The following is a 21,537-nucleotide window of genomic DNA, read 5'->3' as shown; positions in this document are numbered from 1 at the left end:
ATGTATACTAAACATGCACCACTGCCAGTATGCCATAGCAAAATGCACTGTAAAAACATCATAAATTGAAGAAATATAGAATTATTCAGTTACCAAATTACACATCAAAATCTAAACAAACACTGAAACGTTTGTATTGACCATTCTGTTGTTTCTACTACATTCTACTATTAAAGTCACCTTTATTAAGAGTAAAATCATGGAAATTGAAGATAGAAATAATATAGGGAAAATGTCATGAATAAGCTTAAAGAATTAACCAAGGTTACAAGACAAACAAACAAAAAAAAACAACCACAATACTAGTCCGTTCAGGCATTCTACTAGAACGAGCTACAGAAATTGATGGAGTTAGATAAATCCATTCAAACCAGTCATTTTTGCAATGTTTCATTTAGAATTTGCATACTTTAAAATGGGGATGCAAAAACGTGAAACAGGCTGCAAAGCATTTCTCTAGACTAATTTGTTTACCTCTGCTTCTTCTAGAAGGTCATTAATGTAGATGTACCTTTTCAGAACGCCTGAGAACGCAACCATGTGAATTTAACTTGAATTTTCAGTCCACCAAAAGGTGGACCAACAAGTGGTACCAAAAGGTACACCAACAATAGTAATTCCACAACCACCCCATGGTGGTCATGTGGACCTCAAAAACATGAAAAGTTGTTAACAACTGTAATCCATGTAAGAAATTAAGAGTACTTTATATCTGAAGCTCAGAGCTTTTACCCAACCCCTCTTTCTCCCTAATCAATACTTCAATGCTTCCCTAATGTACTACCCTTCTCTTGTAAGATGTTTTTTCTAATATCCATCAAGTATGGAAGAACCATATTGAAAGTCTTCCAGCATTTCAGTGATCTCTGTTAATGTTTCTGCAACAGCAATACAAAGCTGAGGCATACTTATTTATTTCTTGGATAAAATGAAATTTACACACATGGTGCACTGGTGGATACACCCCACGCCATATAAGAACTACATGAGAGTTATACTCGTTCTGCTGATGGATTTGCCAACTTTCAGCTTATTCAGGCCTGCAAACCAGAAACATGGCAAAGACTGGTGCTTTCAGCAAACCTTCAGTCTGAGGTTTGGATTTTGTTCAAAACTGAATTTCAAAGTGAATATCAGAGTAAGAGCAAGAACACACAGGAACTCATGAATAGTAAAAACAAAGTTTACCTGAAATGTGAATGTCTGTAAGGTAGCCTGCAAAGTTTTGCACAGGTCTGACTGCACATTTTTTGGATGCATCCTCTTGACTACTCTAACAAATCATAGAAGCAAAAGCTCCTATGCCTCCAGGCTACATGGTGGGATCACATATTGTGCACTAGGAGTTTATTAAGTCGTTAAAGTTTGTTTCTTAAGTGGTTATAGAAAGATCAACAGTTCAATTTCTGTAATGCTGCTAGCATGCAAAGCACATTCATGGCTAAAATAGATGCTAAGGATAAAATGGGAACCAAAATAAGCACAAACTCAATTTGTTACCAAACAATGTGAAGCCACTGACTTTACTGCACTTTTCTAACCTTGGGCTTCAAAAGTTGAGTGGATCTTTGCCTAGGTGATGGGAGGACCAGTTGAAATTTGCTTTGCTCCTCCTCATTTCTAAATGTCAGTTCTATGGATTCGCCATACACATGAACCACTCAAACACACACACACACACACACACACACAGAACCAAAAAAACAGAAACCAGTCATTTTGCTTGTTCTTCGCAGTTTCATGGCTGAGAGAAGACTCAGGATGGATACCTTTCCAAAGACATGGAATCAGAATCATTTGAGTTGGAAAGGACCTTCAAAAGTCATCTAGTCCAACTCCCAAAAAAAGAAAACATCCTAAAGAAGCAGCTGAACAAATGGTCTCTAAAGTCAACATTCAGATGAAACGCCTGCTCTTATGACAAGACATACAAGACATTAGAAATTTCATGTATTTTGGCCTTCTTTTTGACTGTGAACAAAATGTGAAATGCACAAAAATCACACTGTCCCAATTAAATACAATCCCTTACTAAATTCACTGGCAGAGCAATTTTTCTATGCCTTTTTGGATGAGGTCATTCCAAAGACAGAAAGGTGCAAGGAAGTAGTACATGTCACAGACTTTGATTAATGACATAATTTAAAACAATGCCGGCATTTTCCTGTACTCTTCCTAGTTTAGAGAGCACACAGTGAGCTGCATTACTCAATAGGAAGCACAACCAAGTACCTTCGCAGTTCAGCTGACATCAGAAGCAGTAATCAAATGATGATTTTCACCTTCCTTTCCCAAAACATTTTGTCCTCTATTTTCCGGAAAGGACAGAACTCATGCAAGAGGGAGATAAAGGAAGAAATGGTGGCAGCAGTTTCTGGGACAACAGACACTCCTGGAATTAGGATTTGCTCAGTGAGAATGGGGAGCTATGTGGGTCTGTATAGGAGAGAAAAAGAAGTGGGAGTTCAGCTGACAGTCTGAGATCCATAATCCTCACGCTATTTGATATTTGTGTATCTGTATGCCTGTACACACAAATGTTTGGGATCACACATGCATGTACAGAGGAAAACTCAACTCACACATATAAACTGCCTTCTTCCTCTAAACATACACACGTATGACTAACTGCCATCCTATATGCTCTGTATCCTGCAAAGGAACGTTTTGTTCTAGACTGAAAGGTGTAAAGTTAAGCATGCTGGCCAATGCATTCTGGCTAACATACTCAAAAACTCAAGCGTTAATAAAGTAGGGTGCGTTTTAATAGGTGCTAAACAAGCATATTAAAGCCTCTTCTCACCTCAGACTCTCACTTGACCAGTTTAGCACACATTAAAAAGGCACAGCACCTTTTAGCCTTTCAAGTTTTAGAGAGTGTTGATCAGAATGTGTTAGCTAGCTCAAATAACAAACTTTTCATCCAAATGCAGATGAGGCCTAGGAGGGAATGACCCACTGATGGATTCCAAGTGCTGTGGGGAACATCTTCCCTGTGAGACTCAGTCCAGCACAGGAAACACAGAAAGATCATATGCTGTGGGTGTGCAGAGGGCAGGATGTTCCCACCCTGCTATCTGCCAAGGCTGTACTTCCCTAAAGAATCAGGGGACAGACATAATCCTGACAGCTACTGGATTGCTGAGAAATTCATCAAAATGGGTTTTGCTTCCTGGAAACATAAATGGTCATCTTCAGTATGAACTGGAATGCAATATGGCTAAATCAAACTAAAATAACAAGAGGTAAATCTGAGTTGAACAGAAGGAGAAAAGTAGACAGCAAAGGGAGTTAGTGCTTATGACTTAGAATAAAGAAAATTTTCCTCTGTGAATCAGACTTTTTTTTCCAGACTTTTTGAAGTTTTTACTTTTTTGCATTTCTGAACCTCCATCTTCAGGTACTAAAAAGAAAAAACAAAGCTCTTTCTGCTTCTGTCCAATAGTTTGTCATCATACTTTTTTATAGTCAATAGCTCTCACAAACCCAAAGGAAAATCTGTTTCCTTACTAGATGCAGATGTGGGGGTTTTGCTCTCTAAGGCAGGGGCTGTTCCTCTGTTCTGGGATATAACCTGGTTTTATAACTTCAGGGCAGCTCCTAAATACCAAAACAAAATGCATCTGCTTAGACTGGGTGAACTAGCTTCCCAGGAGCACTTCTAGCACCTTTTCTCTTAAGAGGAAAGGAACTCGAGTTTGGGAAGGTCTGCTTCAGAGTTTGTTGGTATTAGAACTTGTGCCTTGGAATAGAGGCACAGATGAATGCCATTACTCTGCATTTTCTACTACAATATGCACAGTTCTACAGTAAAATGAAACACAGTCAAACATACTCATTTTTCTGCTTTTGGCCTAGATTGAAGAATTTAAGCAGAGGAGTCCTTTGGTAAGCTATCAGAGCCCCTCCATACCCTACTGTCACAAACAGATTCCAGACAGTCTATTGTATGTGAATTTTGGTATCTATTTTCTTCAGAGATCTGATGAACAGAAGTGGCAAGGAAAATAGGATTTGATGTCCAAATTCAACTAGAAAGACTAGTATTTTGAAGGCTTGGGTATAGTACTGTGTATGAGAGAGATCTGATGGAGCTGAGGGCCTCTCTACTGCAACCTTTCCATCAAGAAGAAATTGGCTTGTTGATCAGTCATTGGCATGCAGCCCATCTGGCAGCTAACGAACTGAGTTGCTGGAAATTAGTTGAGACATAGGACTTAACTTAAAATTTGGCTTGGCTTAACTACTTTTAAAAAAAAAGCACCATAACCATCGCCAGTGATTTAGAAGAGAACACTTTATAGGGTAGCTCTTAGATGCTTGTACTGAAGCTTGTTAAGGTTATTATAAACAGATGAGGCAACAGCCGTTGTCAAGGGGACCCAGTAGAATCACTATAGGTCTGGTCTGGAAAACCTTGCAAGTTTTGGGCAAAGCACAATTCTCTCTTCTCTTTCACCTTCCTCTCAGGAAGGAGGCTGGGATATCCTATTCAAAATGATGGAGTAAAACAACCAGCAGTGGCCAGCAAAGTGTTTTGGCTGAATGTAGCAGAGATACTTAGGTACTCAGAGATGTTCAGTGATATGAAAAAGCTATTACTTTCACAGAGGAAGCATCATACCAGCTCCATATTAGTGTGACAGTTGCTACATCATGTCTCAGCAGTACAGACTTGTGATTAAAAATAACTGTGAAAATTGGGCACTTGGCAGTTGTCTCAGTGTCCATTTTAACATAAAGTTGAGTTACATTTTACTGTGTTCTGCTTTAAGACAGTGACAGAGACAAGCAAACGGACGCTTGTCCCCATATGCCAGTTCTCAGTACAGGTTCTCTGTAATAGAGCTCCAGCTATGAACCTGCCACCACAAACAGTTCTGAGTCACAACACAAGAAATCTGACTGCACATGAATCTCAGAAAGAGCTTCTCTGCTCTGAAGACTTCATTCTACCTTTTCTGCTCAGTATCTTGACATTCACACATGAAGGGAGAGACCATAAGGTCTGAAGGCCTCTCTGTATTTGCTTGCTGGCTACAGAAAGGAGATGTTTCAGCACTTTAAAATCCTAGAGCTCCTTCAGTTTCCTTCACATCTATCTATGTACAATGCAGGAGCAGGCTCAACTCAGCTTAACTGCAGTGCAAATTTTCTTGAGATATGTATTTTTTAGTTATTATTATTATTATTATTATTAATTTGGTTTGATTATTTATTTATTTATTTTTTTAATTCCCAAACCCTGTGTGACTGCATTACTGAAGCTCTCTGAAAACACAACTTCAGCATACTGTACTTACAAGCACATTCAGCATTTTGGTCTTAACACAAAGACATTCAGATCAAATATTCCCTTAGATTGTATCAGCCATGGTTACTGCTTCAGCAGCACAATTTCCTTCTAAGTGTCAAATACTAAAGGTTCTTATGCTAGTTAGTTTGCAATTGTTCAGAGCACTGATGTCAGAAAAACAAAGATGACCTTACCTTCAAAGACACAGTACACAACAAAATCTCAACATTTCTGCATGCTGCTGTTACACACAGAGCAGGAAGAATGCCAAACCAGGTGAAGTCAGATGGATTAGCTGCTTTGTGCCAAACAGTTCACATTACTACAGATAAGAGGAAGCTGAAATTCGAAGTTCATAGGAGAAGCTAAGATCTTGCCTGTTGTAAATCAGATCACATGGGGTGCTCAAGGGGCTATGAAGTTAGTAACTTTGATCTTCATAGTCCTTACCTGCATTTGTATGGATCTGCCACATGTTTTTCACAACAGAATTTTTTATTTTCCTGAAGCTATATGCTTCAACATTAGTATGCCCTTCCAGCTAGACAGGTTCGAAACAGGAACTGTACGGCTCTCTGTGGATTGTCTGAACTATTAGAGAATGCTTGTGTGAGGTGAAACAAAGAGGTTTCTGTCTTTGCCAGTCTTTCTTATTCCACATCTGACCATAGGGAGGCAGTGAATTGCGATGAAAGAAGAACAACATTACCTCATGGGCTGAGTCCGCAGAGCTGTCTTCAAGTCTTCAACTATTTTATTTTTCATTTCTGTTTCTTCTTCATCAAAAGCATACAGAGTCTGCATCTGTTCAGAAAAGGAGATGACAATCAGAAAAGCTTGAGCTGCCTGGAAGCTAAGAGAGGGGCCAGGAATTATGAAAAACAACTATCCCATCAAACCATGGAGAGATGCCTGCCGACCTCTCACCAGGAAAGCAGTGTCTCAGCTACAAAACTGAATCCAGATGAGGCTGCTCATGTGGACTGGCAGCAGCATACTGCTTTGCCACACCAGCTAAACCAGGATTCTCAGATTACTCCCCAAAAATCACACATGCCAGGATGCCCTTAGAAAACTGTACCTAATTTGGAATGGTGATACGTTGTGGTGATCTATGGATATTGGAGGCAAAATATGTACAGAGATGCAAAATCTTATTAGACTGACATAACTGGAGGGATATGGAGGGAAAAAAAAAAAGAAAGAAAGAAAGACAATAAACTTCTGTCTCAAGTTTCAAAGCAGAAAAACTTTTTCTTCAAATGACTACACAGCCTGCAAGTATCCTGGATTACAGTTTGTACATCTAAAAGTTTGACTATTTTTGCCTATCCAAATTATTTCATCTGGTATAAGATCCTGATTTTTGTACACACTTCACCCTTGCTAATTAAGAACATTTCCTGCAAAAAGCAGTAAGGAGTATCATAAAATCCCTGTCCCTATTTTTTAAGAAGAAAACAGAAGCGTGCAGAAACTAGAGCCTGTATTTTCACATTTTCTTTTTGAGAGCTATCTCTATCATTTTTCCTCCTGGTACACAGCTTGCAGTCACCTGGAACTGAAGATGCTGTGGATCACTCTAAAGTAGGGTGAGAGATTACGAGTGGAATACACTTAAAATATGACATTCTCAAAATAAAACAATGATAATATGAAATAAAACGGTAAACCAGGAAATCAGGGCTCCAGATCTGCACTCAGCACCACCATAATCTTGTGCATATGAAGCAAGACTCTTCAGTGCCCATCACATGCACCATTCAAGCCCAGAGCTTCAATGTGTGACTTCACAAAAAGTCAAGACTGAGTATGAAAATTCTTAGCCTATAGTTATGTTTTCTTAGGCTCTACAATTGTAAAACAGAGAGGATAAATGCCTTTCTTAATGGCAGGATTTCTGGGGGATATCACTCTGGGAGATATCACTCAGTATCTGGAAAGCAGCTTTGAAACCAAATGAATAACCCAATTAAACTAGTATTATCTGTAAAGGTTCAGATATTTTATTTCTCTGGGGTGGAATCTGAGTACCTGCAATTATGGTCCATTACAGCAAAATATTTAAGTCTTTATTTTACTATTTAGCTAGCACGAAATAAAACCTTTCTCATTGAAACTCCCTTCAGCCCTCCTACCCCACCACCTCACTTCCCTTGGAAATATTCCCATGTTGCTTGCTTTTGGAAGCCATGTGGTGCCAACACATGTCAGATCCTGAGGGTGGTCATTTGGCTACATGTCATTGCTGTCTTATGCTGAACAGCTGGCATAAGGAGATGTGTTTAACTCTAGGGGTCCTCTCTCTGATCCTCGCTAAAGTCAAATTCACTCAGTAACAGAGCGAGCTATTTCCTGCCTTAATGGAATGACAGAGCGCTACTGATGGAAAATGAGCTGATGATGTTTTATCTTTTGCCAGCATCCCCCAACAGCCAGAAACATAAATTGAAATGCTTAAGCCAAGCTATATATGATTCTCCTCTTTGAAAAATAAACAGAAATCCTGAAAAGGTATTATGGAATCTCAATGGCAGAGTCCTGGGGTGTGATTTGAGGTTTGATTTGTATTTTCTTGGGTGATGGCCCCAAGAAAATCTGGTCACCTTTCCTTTTGTCCATAAATGCTCCTTTGAAAGGCTCCCATTCCTACAACAGCTTAATTTCTGCTCTGAGCCATTGTGAGGTGGGAAGCGAATAGATGTCAGGAAGGTGCACAACAGTATTTTGTTGAGAGTGAAAAAGGCTCACTTCCAAATGAAACAAACACGAATAATCCTGCCTTTACAACCAAGGGCGATTACAGAAAACCCCTTTTCTAAAGCTGTGGACAGCCAAGAGCCCTTCATTTCTCACTCCTGTGCATGGCCAGGAACTTAAATACTCATGCCCTCTCTAAAGATAGCTTGGTCATGCATTTACATTAAGAAATAACTTTCTCAGCAGGAGTTATAGAAAATACAACTGTCCCTGGGAGACACAAGGGGAGGGAACTGTCATTATTTGAGGCTGGATTTCATGAGTGTGGCAGACTGATGAATTGTTTTCCTGAACTGCACCCTTGGACTAACATCAGCTGTGCTGAGGATGCAGCTAGCTACCACCAGCTAACCAAATATTCTAGGAAGAGGAAGCAAAACAGATCCAAGTTCTTATCCAGTCCCTAAAATGCAGTACATGAGGCTCTTCTCATATGCATATTTTGCACGTTTGAAGGTTTCCAGTCTAAGTGCATCAGCCAGGAAAGCATGATATCCAGTTATTTGATTTGCCAACAAACAAACAAACAAACAAACAAATAGAACATCTTATTCATGTGGGAAAAAAAAATCAGCCACACAGAATTATACATGTAAAACTTCAAGCAGTCCAAGATTTGAAAAATCTTAGCACAGTGTAAATTCCTTCACCTTCTCCTAATGTTTAATCATTCCTCTGGAAAGGCAAATAGAATAGCAAAAGGACAGTATATGCAAAAAAAAGACACACATCACAAAAACAACTAGCAGCAGAAAGGCATTATATGATTGATTTAGTTTCACTCACCCAAATGAAAAGAAAAATGAAGCAAATAGAGCAAATTGGGAAAAAACATCCCGGATATTCTGTGATTCATCACTGTAGTCCAAGCTTTTTCTTTAGACCATATCTAAAATCACAACTAACAAAATGCTATCACTTAAAATAAATAAATCAATAAATAAAAATGAAATTAAAGTTTGATAACAAATTACTGTATTGTATGTCTCCTATGACATACATGGACAACATCACCTTAGAAAGTTTCTTTAAAGAAAAGGGGTTAATTGAAATTCAATGTACATCATATTTCTAGCTATGTTAGAGTTGAACCAAGAGAGCAAACTACAAATCATGAACTATGAATAGGCTATGAATAAATGTAATGTAAATAAAAGAACATTCAGGAAAATAATTTTGAAGTGTCATTGAGCCCAGAGGAAAGTTATTATGCACCTGCTAAATTATGCTGGAAGACGAATATTTTTGATATCCTATGAAGCTGTTCTGCCCTGAGCAAATGGTCACTGACTCAAGGGAAAGGGCCATTTTACAGCTGTATTTATTATTGTCAATCTCCATCTCATACTATTAGCTGAGCCATTTCTCCAAAAAAGTGCTGTTTATCTGAAAATCTCTTCCTGGAAATGCAGGTACAGCCAAACTCAAAAAAAAACAAAGCAGTACCGTCAGAAGTTTTCCTGCCAGGTACAGTGAAGGCTGCGTTTATCTGTGCTGCCAAGCAGACAGTATCGTGGGGTGAGAAGGGCAGGAGGAGCACAGGGATGTGCTTTAATTGTGATATAAACAAGACAGCTACTGAATTTTTAAGAAAACAAGTTCTGTTTGTTGATGAATCAGCAGATGGCAACGACCTAGATAACGGAAATGGCCCCTGATTGGGCCTGCAACCTGCCTGCAGTTACCAGCATTATTTATAGCATGTAGGTATCAGAGAACTGGGCAAATTTAGAAGCCCTTCCTTCTAAATATCACTAGCAGTTATCCATTTCTCTCAAGGGCAAGTCTAGAAGACCTTCTAGCAAGGACCTTCTTGACCCTTTCCTCTCAGTCAGAATACAGAATCACAGAATCACCAAGGTTGGAAAAGACCTTCAAGATCATCCAGTCCAACTATCTACCTATCACCAATACAACTCACTAAACCATGGCCGCCAACACAAAATCCAAACGTACACAATCCAAATGTAATACCTGACAGATGGGACATTTCCTCCAAAGGAACTGTGCACTGCAGGTTAGTAAAGATATACAGTTTTATAGTTACACACTCTTGTGAGAATTAGGATCAAAAATTAGTAACATTTTAAAAGTCACAGTGATAGAAACAGTTGTGGGAACAAAATCATGCCTAAAATGTACGGCTTTGTGAAGTGGATTAGGATTCTGTGACCTCAAGTCTGCTGTGAAAGTGCTTCCTAACACAGTGGTCTAAGGTTACAAGTAGAGAATGTCAGCCACGTCAGGAATCACCGTGCTGCTCTCAAGCATAATGTGTGAGGGACAGATATGATGAATAACACTGCAGCACATCTTCTGAGAAAATGATCCCTGAGCACGGAGGCCCTGGCCTGCTGAAATTCAAAATTCACCAAAAGATATTTAAGGATCTCAGTGGGATAATGGTACCATTTTCATTTTATCAGTGGGAAGAACTTTTTTGCCAAGCTAATACATAAAACCGAACCTTGCAATTAAACAAAAGGATACAGAAAAAGATGTGAAAGCTGTATGTACTTACGTACTTAATTCACATGAGATGCAAAGATTAAATTTTATTATGAAAAAAGCAAGAATTAAAACATTTTAAACTAACACTTCTGTGCTTATTGCTGTTTATTTCAATTCCAATATTTCTTGCCACATTTCTAATTAACATATAGCAATACTTGATAGTGCCCAGGAGACACAAACTGAAACAGACTACACAGTGTCAGGAAGCAACATGAAACAGGCTTTCTTCCACTACTTCTAAGTCAATTTCACTTGGTTGCACTTAAAAAATAGTAATAAAAAAAAATGCTCACCATCACTAAATTTAGGACCGAAGTTAGAAAGAACCCAAAATAACCATTTGGACATTAGGAATCTCAGAGGTCTAAATAATAATGAAGAGAGCATGTCTTATTGGAGCTGTTTCTCAGCTGTGTTGTTCCAGTTTTCCACTGATACAACTCCTATGAAATCAAGTAAATCAAGCTTCACCTGCCTAAAAGTGAGACAACTAAGTGGTAAATCAGAAGCAGTGGTTTAACCTCAGTGTATCTTCTTAACACCTCAAGTAGAAGAGTAAATCATGAGGCTGGAAGCTAAGTAAAAGGTTATCAATCATTCAGTGTTGAGCCATGCAAACAACATTACCAGGGATGGTGTTTATTGGTGCTCTTAAAATGTGTTTAAAATTAGAAACTTAAGCCAAAACATAATCTCATACCATGGAACTGCTCCAGATTTACAGTAGTGACATGCACATACTCACTCCAGATTTAAAGACTAGTCCAAAAGTCTCTGAAATCAGTGGAAAAATTTTCAGTAGATTCAAAAGGACTTGGATCAAATCCTACCAGAAATATTTGGCTCAATATCACTGCAAGGTTTCATACTTTTTTTTTCCCTTAATGGCCCTTGTAGAGCAAATTTGTTCAATCAAGAAATCAAAGCACAGTGCCACACCAGGCACAAAAGCTTAAACTTTTTTTTTTCTCTAACAACTAGTCTATATTCTTTTTGTTCTTGTCTGCCTCAAGAAAATCTAGCATGAAGGAAGCTCATCTTTTTGGCTATTAATAATTCATTGTAGAAATTACAATTGAATTAACTTTTATCCTCTTACAACTGGTTATCGTAGCTTGTAAAGTCCTGCTATTTTTTTCCTGAGCTAGACCTATCTCACTAAAGAAATACATTAATATAAAATATCCATTAAGGCACTATTTTTATGAAAACATTTTCTACCTCATATCCATACATGGGCGTATAGAAGGCATAAGAAATCAAGCATATGGGCATAAGTGAAAAAATAAGATGTTAGAAACCTAAGATGTTAGGAACTGACTTCTATCATCAACACTGCACAAATGTTAAAAAAAAAAAAAAAAAAAAAAAAAAAAGCTAAGTAGACACGGCACATAAATAAGCAGAGGCAAACATTGACTACAAAATCAGTAATAGGATCTAATTTCAAAATGTAAGGTCTACCATATCACAAAAGTGACACTACAAGGTGTTCTACTTGTGCTGGCAGACAGATCTACAGGATGTTTCAGAGAAAGACACACATTACTAAGCTACTGAATAAGGACATGGGAAGAAAGTTTACCACAGATAACTTGTTGGCTCACATCTGATGCCTAAGCTGTCACAGCCTTATACTACTCTATCAACCTGCTTGCATATAAGTGCATATTATATTATATGAAGAACTGTCTTTTCTTTAATTTTTCTAATAAACTAATAAACTTAATGCTATTTTGTAGATTAGTTAGAAATTAATTTAAAGCCACTCAACAGAAACAAACTTAAATTTGTTTTCAAATGGTTACTTTTCTGTTTCTTTAAAATCCTTCTGTTCTGAAAAGTAAACAGAGACTTCAGTTGACTTTTACCCATGATATATTATGAATATAGACTGTTATATGAAATATAGCAGTTAAAGGCTGCTCTTCCTACTAATCATGAAGAACCAAATTATTTCACCTTTATTTGGCACAGCCACACACAGGTCTTAACTAAGCAAACTGCAGTTACAAGTACAATTTTGGAAAATGGTACATTCAGTAGTCACTGTTTCAGACTGGCTAGCCCTGCCAAGATCCAAGTGCAAGTGTGTGCAGTGCTGAAAGCTAGCTTTACCTTACCACTTGTCTAGATTTTCAGAACAGAGGTCACAACTGAATTACTTTTGTGTTCCATCAACATTCAAGAGCATGAAAATCTCTACAAGACCAGTAAGGTGTACCACAGTTTAAAGCTAGCTGCAAGTTGTTTTTCAATTGCACAGAAATTCAAAAAGGGCACAAAGACAGTTTTGTCCTCTCTTTTCAGATCTAGTGCCAAAGAGCAGAGATCCAAGGATCAGTGCCATACGTTGCTGTAGGCTTCAGAGCTGGTATGTCACTCATTTTAAATCATAAATCTCATTACTCCAGCAGTGAATTTTCATTCCACAACTAACTTCAATGCCTTCAGTTCTATCATGCACTTGGACTAACATTCCTCCTCTTCAGAGATTTCTTCCAAAAAATTCCCCCAAAACAAATCTCTATGAAAGGAAATCTTCCCTTTCTGAGCAAGAAGAAGGAACTTACTGCTGCCATGGAATTGATGCGGTCAATGTAGTAGTCTGGCCAGCTGGTAGCAAGCTTATTAGGATCTTCTTGTTCCTGAAACAAAAAGTTAAATAAGTTTACACATTGAAGTCTTTGCAGGATAAAGTGTCAATGTAGAACTTCCTGGGATTCTTCAATGTGCTGGTCTTTACTTTAGTAGCTCCTCTCCACACTCTTGTGTAACTACCACAAGCCTACATACATTATTACAAATATTTCTGGCAGTTTAATACTAGCACAGTCACCATGGTGTGTCAGAGAAAAAAAGACACTCCTTCAGTGAAGGTTATTACACAAAGAATTACAAAGTTTGACAGAGACTTGGTTATCTTCAATATCTAAGTGGCAAGCCTCAGCCCCTTAAATATATTCACACTATTTCAAATAGAAGGACCACACATTTTTAGATAACAAGTTCATATTTTGTAGTCATATACTGACACATTTTTGAAATTATTCTGCCTCACTAGTGCTGGAGTGATGGGGCAATTCACCAAAAAAAGTCTTTAACATCTTCTATGGAGAAAAAATAAAAAGAGTGAAGAAATCTGAAAAGAAGCCAGAAGGCATTTTGACTTGATGAATCACAAAAGTTATTCTATACCTCAAAACACCTGAAGGAACAGAATAGCATCACCTCAGTTACAGTAGTAGAAATATTTATCTTTACATCTCTACCTCCCAGATAATCCATCGGAAGGATTCTTCACTACACTAAGACAAGTCTAACACTAGACAATCAAGCTAAGTTTCTAACAGAAGATTTGCTCCAACCCAGAATCAAATTTTTTGGTTCCTTGGCCGTTCAATGGAAATGAGATTTCATTCTAATGGATGCATTTATTTCTACATAGGTGTAATAATCATCAATAAAATAAGAGAATTGGTTTCTAGGATCCTAATTGTTCATTATAAAGAACAAGTAACTTGTATTAAGACTCCTAGTACATGATAAGAGACTGAACTGCTTGACCTACACCAAGGATTTCCAAAGATGGATGAAGACTATATGGATCTCACCAATGTTATCTTTAAATGAATGCTTACTCATACTAGAAAATCTATTCTGTGGAAGAAATATGGAACAATATTAAATATGCAGTTTTATTAGACTACCTGAGCTTTTCAGAACTGCTTGGTTTAGAGATGAGAAATGACTCTACATGATCCCTGTTAAACCATTTTGAGAAAACGCCATTCTATCTGGCAAGTTTGTATCAGCTTACCTTCCAACACAGAGAACAAAAATTCCACCCAAATCAAAATCTTGATATTTGGATCTGAAAGCAAAATCGAGGCTGACACTGATATGTTCTTACTCCCTCCTCCCTCCCATGGACTTCCAACACATAGACCAAAGGAGTATCCCATTCAGGATAATCATCAAACAGCTTTTTCTATATCTAGCAAGGAACTGCAGTACAGACACATTGTAGAAAGAACACAACTCTTTCTTAAGATTACTGCTGCATGAAAAATATGGGAGACTATCAAAGTGACAAAGATACCAATTACAACAACAGTCGCTATGCTTCCACTGCTTCACAGTAATAAATGGTGGAATTAAGAACAGGATGACCTTTCTCGAATGGAACAAGAATTTTTGCTGCTTTCCCCTTCTTCCCATTCCCAACCATAGTCAACAGCAGTGTAATGGATCCAAATCCATTCCAAATGACACATCACAGAAACATGCAGCTCTCTCATACTGGCCAGTTAGAGTTGCCACATCACACAGTATTGAAACATTGCCTTTCAGTGCCTGATTTCCCTTCACTATATGTAGCTGCAGAAAGAACTCTGACAGCCATTTTGCACTAAACAGACCATTAACTCTTACAGAAAAGTAAAAATATAACTTTGCTAATGGAAAAATAAATAAAATATGCAATAGATTAACACATCATTATTTTTAGAAGATAATCTTACCATGTCCAAAGAGAACAATAGAGATAGGAAGCTTATCCAGTGTAGTGAAGTAAATGTCATTCTGCAGAGAACCAGGATAAGCCACTATATTCCCTCTCTCTCTACATAGAATTATGGATGTATAAATGACAGCTATAACTGTATGCAGTGTACAAGTGTCAAGAAGATTTTCAGAACATGGAATGTGTATATTCCCTCTCCCCTTTCTGCCTCCATTCTTAGCTCTAAGTAAAGAAACACAGACAAATTAAGGATTGCCTGAATCCATCATCATTTTTGTACAAAACTAAGCTACACTTGCTCACTAAAGTTCCTTAGAAAGGAAAAAATCTATACATAATATATAGAAAAGCTAGAATGCCACAACTAATCTCTCTCATTACCTAGTTTAGAAATGCAACATGAAGAGTATCAGGAGAGATATACAAAAGCAATAATTCAGAATTCTGAAAAACTCTCTGCAAGCACCCAAACCATTAGAAACTTCACAATCAGAACCACAGATGAAAAGACTCTGATCCCTCCCTAATATAATTATATTAGTATATTTGATCAGCTTACCAAATGACGTAAGGTCCTTAGTGAATCCTGCTTTTGATTATTCTGTTCTCTGCAAATTGGTGCAAACTCTTAGATCACAAGGCTAGTTTTGTTTTTGCTTTTAGTTAAAATTGGGAAAATAAAATAAAGTTTCAGTGGAACACAGCAAGTGTAAGGATTTTTTTTTTTCTGAACTAAAGCCTACGCTGAAGCAGTATGTTGGCGCTTTTAAAAAGTTTGATCAGATAATCTTCTTTGCAGTCCTCATTTTTTAAAGTTGCTTTGGCCCATAAGCATAAGATCCAAGATACTATACAGAAAAGAACCTATCTAATGTTAGTGCCCCCTCACACACACACTCTCTTTGTTCAGAACAGAATTTTATGTCCGTCAGTGGTCTTTGCTTCACCAGAAGAAAATTGATTATATCCTTAAAACTGTCACTCTATTTCTCTTATCAAGCACCAGAAAGTTACCCAAATTCTGGATAAACTTGTAAAATTTTATCAAGTCCCCTCAAGACTGGATCATGCCTAATTCATGTTCACGTGTCAAAAGTGGCACAATATTATTTATAGCAGTCACCTGGTGATGTTTTCACAAAAGACACCAGTTTACACCTGTAACATCAGACCCACAAGAGAAAACATCTCGCTGCCCAAATTATGATGAATGCTGCCCATGGTCAGAAATTGTTGTACCACATTTTCTTTCAGAGAAGGGAAGGCAAATCAAAAATATGAAGCAATTCTTGTTTTTGTTTTTGTGTTTGCTTAGTATTTACTCATATGAAGGCAAAAAAGGGAAAAGTGTATTTGTGTATGGGGGTGCTGTTTATTGTTGAGGTTTTTCTGCTGTTTGTTACTGGTTTGGGTTTTTCCCCTCCCTTAATGTGTTCAGGATTTTGATCCTTAAACAAACCTCAGGGGAGATTGTAAAGCACCCTGAAGCTAATGGCAAAACCCTTTCCCTTGCTCCAAGAGACTCAGAGAAAAAGAAGAAAAGAGGTCCCAACATACAAAGCTGCATAGGCATCAAGAGCTGGAAACAATAACCCATCTGTGTAAGGGAAAACATCAGCTGAAGGAATCTATTAAAGAAAAGCCTTCTTTTAGCTCCTTGAATAATGTAAATATTGCATTAAAAAACAGACGTCAGCTTGTGGACTTTATAAGAGGCCATATCATTCTTCACTGGAGTAACAACTATGTAACTGCTGTGAAAACAGGATCCTGATACCATACGAGCCTGCAATATAGCCAAGGTATTATATAGGCTTTGACACTAATTTGGACAGGCTCCATTGCTTGGTGGAAAGTGGAACTTATGACTTCATCCAAAATAGGATTTAATGGAATTGGGCAAGTATTTGGACCATCTGAACCAATCAAAATGAAACAGAATACAACAAAGTATTGTCTGAACATCTAAGCTGATCCTAAAAACCTTTTTGAGAATCGTGGGAGACTGGATCCATTGGACAAGCTCTGTTCAATAGAAAGCAGAGTCCTTCAGCAGTCATAACAGAATTAATTAAGAAGTACCAAACACTAGAGTTACTGAAACAATGTGGAAATGCCAAATATTTGTGTATTCAGTGAAAAGAGAAGCCTGCGTATATATGATGGGTGCTTCTTTCAAGATGATTTGAGTCCTTAAATAAAGGATACAGGGAAGGTCTGGACAGAACTGTCTATGCTGAAGCTTCTTAGGGGCAAACACTTGGTTTCAGATTCCAGTAAAGAAATATTGGTATTTCACGCTGCACCAAGTAGACTCCTGACACTGTCATACAATTCTCTAGAACATTTCCTGACCATCTGTAAGCCATAAATCCATAAGACTAGCAACATTACAAATCTTCCTTCCTGTAGATGCAGAATGAGGAAGAGACACAGTGAAATGACAGTTGAAACTCCATCAGAAAATCACTCCAGAGTTAGGAACAGGCACTGATTTGACAGTGAGTCCAGAGTTCTCTTGTTTCCAAGTTTTTATGCAACGTTGACTGATCTCAGATTCATGGGACCAGTGGCTGCTTAGCATCTCTGGTGTCCAAACATTATATAGAGTTTGTTTCTACCTGCACATGCACTGCTGTGATAAATTGTCAGGGCTGATGACTCATGGAGCTTTCTAACATAGAACTGAAATAATATTTCTTCCTTGAACAGATGGATCAAGAATTAAACCACGTTATGGATGACATATGATAACAGTGGGGATGATATCCATTCACTGGAAAGAAGGACTTTTTCCTCAAAACTGTCTTTTCAGAACTGCAGGCAGTTGACCTTACTGCTTCAATCTGTTCAGACCAGAATGGGAAAAAACCACATACCTGAGGTTGTTAAAAAGGTTTAAAATGTTCTTTTGGCAAGGAACCAAAATACTATTCATTGAGTTCCTCTACATCAATGAAAACAGTGTGCAAACATAGATGAAGGATGTGAAATGAGGCTACTTTAATATAAATTCCTGCTCTGGCTTGTTCATTGTATGATGTCCAGACTGTGCTCAAATTTATACTTGGGTCACAAAGAATTGAATTTGCCTATAGAATCCACATTAAGGTTAATGCTGTTCTCCCCCTCAGTATGCATCATCCTGGTACCTTACAGAATTGTAAAATGGGTTATTTTATATGGTGAAAAGAATAGGGTGGAATGGAATAGTACAAAACAGAACAGAGTAGTTGGAAGGGACCTACAAAGATCATCAAGCCCAAAGGATCAGCATCATCATATTCAATTCAGAAAACTTAAGTTATGGGGCTTAAGTTATTATAAGAAATTAACAACTTTCAAGAAAAAGTGAAATATGATACCTGACATAACGCATAAGTCCCTGTAGCTAGGCTTTGTTTTTATTTTTGTTTTTGTTTTACGTCCTATTAAAAAAAAGGCAACAACGGGAATGGGGATTGTGAAGAAATTTTTTTGAAGGAGAAAAAAGAAGAAAACCCATCTGTTCACAGAAACTTTAAATTTTAATGCGACACCCATCAATTGAGATAAAAGCCGAGGAATAATTCTCTATTTCAGGAGGAAGCCATTCCACACTTTACAAAACAATGGATTATCTAGTGGAATGTTCATCTGAGATGTCTATGATTTAGACTCACATTCATGTTGTTCCTGTTTCAAAGTGAAGTACACGAACCTTGCTCTCTGCATGCATTTTCTGGTCGCTACAAACAACAATGGGTTTTTTATTGTTTTGGGGATAGAGAATGACTATCACTTGTATTTTATTTCCCAAATGTGCAACTCCATTCCCTTCAGATGCTTTTTGAAATGACTCAACTTATTGCAACATCTGCTATTAATGCTGAATACAATACAATTCAGTAACACCTTGCACTCCACACTGTCAAAGGTCCTGACAGAACTTCATGCATTAGGTTTTTCAGCCTCCCTTTCATTGAGATCAGCAGAAATGGGGAAAATGGGATGCAGACAATTACAGAGTTTGCAGTAACACAGGAAATCTATAGCGCAGCCAAGAATCAATCGACACTCAAGTTGTACGTCCTGCACTCTCATCCAAATCACCATTCTCCCTTTTTTCCATGACTGACTTACTGCCTTTTCTTGAAGCTCTCTTTAAGGAGCGGTACAGCTTTCAAAGAAACATTTACCTGTTCATTAACACACTGTTCATCCATTAACATCTGTCTCAGTTCAGAGCAGCCAAAGTTCCATAAATAAGAAGCACTTTCATTAAAAGACACAAAACGTGTTTGATCTGCTGCGAGAGGAAATACTAATTCAGGAGTGGAGCTAAAATACATCCAAGCTTTTCAGACAGTTTACGCCTCCAGAAAGCCAGCCACGTCCCAAGAGACGGTAATTTTGAAACAGGGCAGACTGTAGGACTGAGCCATTCAATAGACAGATGTGGTCACTGCTCCATTTCTCAGACGCCATGGCTTAGCATTTACACAAATATTCTCAGGCTCTGGGGGAGGGATCTGTACCCAAGCACTTTAAGCACAATTTATCCAGAGTGAGAAAAACAAACATTACTTCTCTCCCTGGAATTAAGCTATTGATGTGCGGATAATAATCCTTCTGCCCCAAATGCAGTCCACTATGTAACTTATTAAAAGGGAATGCTCAACAATTACTAGCTGGAGCAAGCAACTGAGCATTCTGATTGCCTCTTGTAGGCCAGGTATAGTCATGCATGCTTACAGTTCACTGGATTATGACACTGGAATATTCTGCCTAGCAAACTGTAGGGTTATTTCTGTTTTTGTTTTATTTTTGTTATTTAGACTGATCTTTGCCCTGCTGCCAGCAACTTGACTGGCCTGATAATGACCCCTGGTGCTGGTTACTGAGTACTCATTTCAAAAGAAAGAATCAAAGGCTTCATATTATTATTTACATGCCTTTTGCTGCCAGACAACTGTGGAATTCACTGCCACAAGATACAACAGAATATAAAAGTATAAAAGTGAAAAAGGGATACAGTTTTTGAATAAGGAAGATTCCTTCTTAAGAATCTTTCCTAATACTGAAAGAAGCTTCAACGTCATGTGCATTCACTAGTCTTTAATAATTAAAACAATAAAATTATCAATCATCTGTGAAAAATGGTTTGCCCTACCACAGGCTGAAAAAGTTTAAATGAAGCTGAATCTCTGTTTTGAATTGCTCATGCCATTCATCACCCTTTTTGCTTCCCAGTCACAAATGCAGCAGCTCTACAGTTTGTATGCTGCACAACACAACATGCCATTTCCAACCTTACATACCACTCAGAACAAGCACTTCAAATTAATTACTTCTAATTGGTACAAGTCTAATAGAGATGAAAATCATGCTTTTATTTTTTATATTCCAGAAAACTTTCCAGATCATTTGAATACATACACACGCATATATGTAATTTATTGCTGAAAACGGACTGGAAAAGGGGGAAAGCATAGAGAAAGGATGCTAGTGTAATGCACTGAGCTGAAGAAAAGGGTTGGTTTTTTTCTTCCAGAAAACAAGAAAGATCAGAACCATTGATTAAATAAACTGTGTAAGTGTACTATTTAAAATAAAATTAAGTTTTACAATAGCCATGTTTGGCACAGGACTTTCAGTAGGTTGCTGGAGGGAATCTCATTTCAAAGAACTTTAAATTATAGTGAAGTTGCACAGTACATTTTAAGAATATTCTTATGTTCAATTCTCTCCTCCTTTGGCTTCATATCATCAATGCAGACAGGCGTAAGCTTGCTGCCAGGGCTGACTGCATCAGAATCCTCTTGTTATTTATAGATAACACAAGAGTGCTTGTCCCTGTGCAAACACATACAGACCTTCTGAAGGATGGTTCGTTATTAGACCTTTGTTATTAGACCTTCGTTATTAGACACCTATTTACAGGGTACAGTAAAGTGACCAAGAGGACAGCTTGCCCCCATATTTACAGATCTACTTAGATATACAGCTGATATCACACTGAATTATTAAAATCTATCAGTAATTCACATTCTTCCTCTGGTCAAAGTTTCACCTCTCTCATGGAAGTTGTTTTATATATCTGTTGGATATATTCTTCTGACTGTGCTGCTGCCCACAATCATTTTTTCCTGAAACCATGAACTCCATGTTTAAAATCTGTTATTGCTCTACTTTCCACAAGACCCAGACAACTGGTATTTTGCAGCAGATAAGGCTATAATTTAAATACTGTGTTGCAAAATAAAGCAATTAATGAATTATCTGCAAATGAAATGTAGGAATTCTTAGACAATAACCTTCCCTTGTCTAATTCCATCTTCTTTTGGAAGTGAAGGGAAATGTCTACTGTAAAGGACTCTACCAGTCAGGAAGTCAATTCATGTTCATTCTACACAAAAGGTCTTTACAAAAAGATGTTTCTCATGGACAATGTCTGCTCTCC

General features: G+C 37.7%; 1 protein-coding gene across 6 annotated transcripts in view; it reads right to left on the bottom strand.

The window, feature by feature from the left end:
• Window positions 1-21,537, bottom strand: part of DAAM2 (dishevelled associated activator of morphogenesis 2) — a 189,276-nt gene that overhangs the window by 59,320 nt on the left and 108,419 nt on the right. For 5 of the 6 annotated variants that reach the window (XM_052683179.1, XM_052683171.1, XM_052683160.1 and 2 more), the window contains 2 exons: window positions 13,144-13,218; window positions 6,006-6,100 (listed from right to left, as the gene is read on the bottom strand). In XM_052683179.1, the coding sequence (XP_052539139.1) occupies window positions 6,006-6,100; window positions 13,144-13,218 (170 nt within the window). Of the gene's footprint in view, window positions 1-6,005; window positions 6,101-11,315; window positions 12,269-13,143; window positions 13,219-21,537 lie in introns of those variants that run through there. The other variant, XM_052683199.1, reaches the window with a different exon arrangement.

The sequence above is a fragment of the Tympanuchus pallidicinctus genome, unplaced genomic scaffold, assembly GCF_026119805.1.
Source record: "Tympanuchus pallidicinctus isolate F22 unplaced genomic scaffold, pur_lepc_1.0 scaffold1, whole genome shotgun sequence".
Classification (NCBI taxonomy): domain Eukaryota; kingdom Metazoa; phylum Chordata; class Aves; order Galliformes; family Phasianidae; genus Tympanuchus; species Tympanuchus pallidicinctus.
The sequence above is the reverse complement of the archived record's forward strand: the minus strand, read 5'-3'. Positions and strand labels throughout refer to the sequence as shown.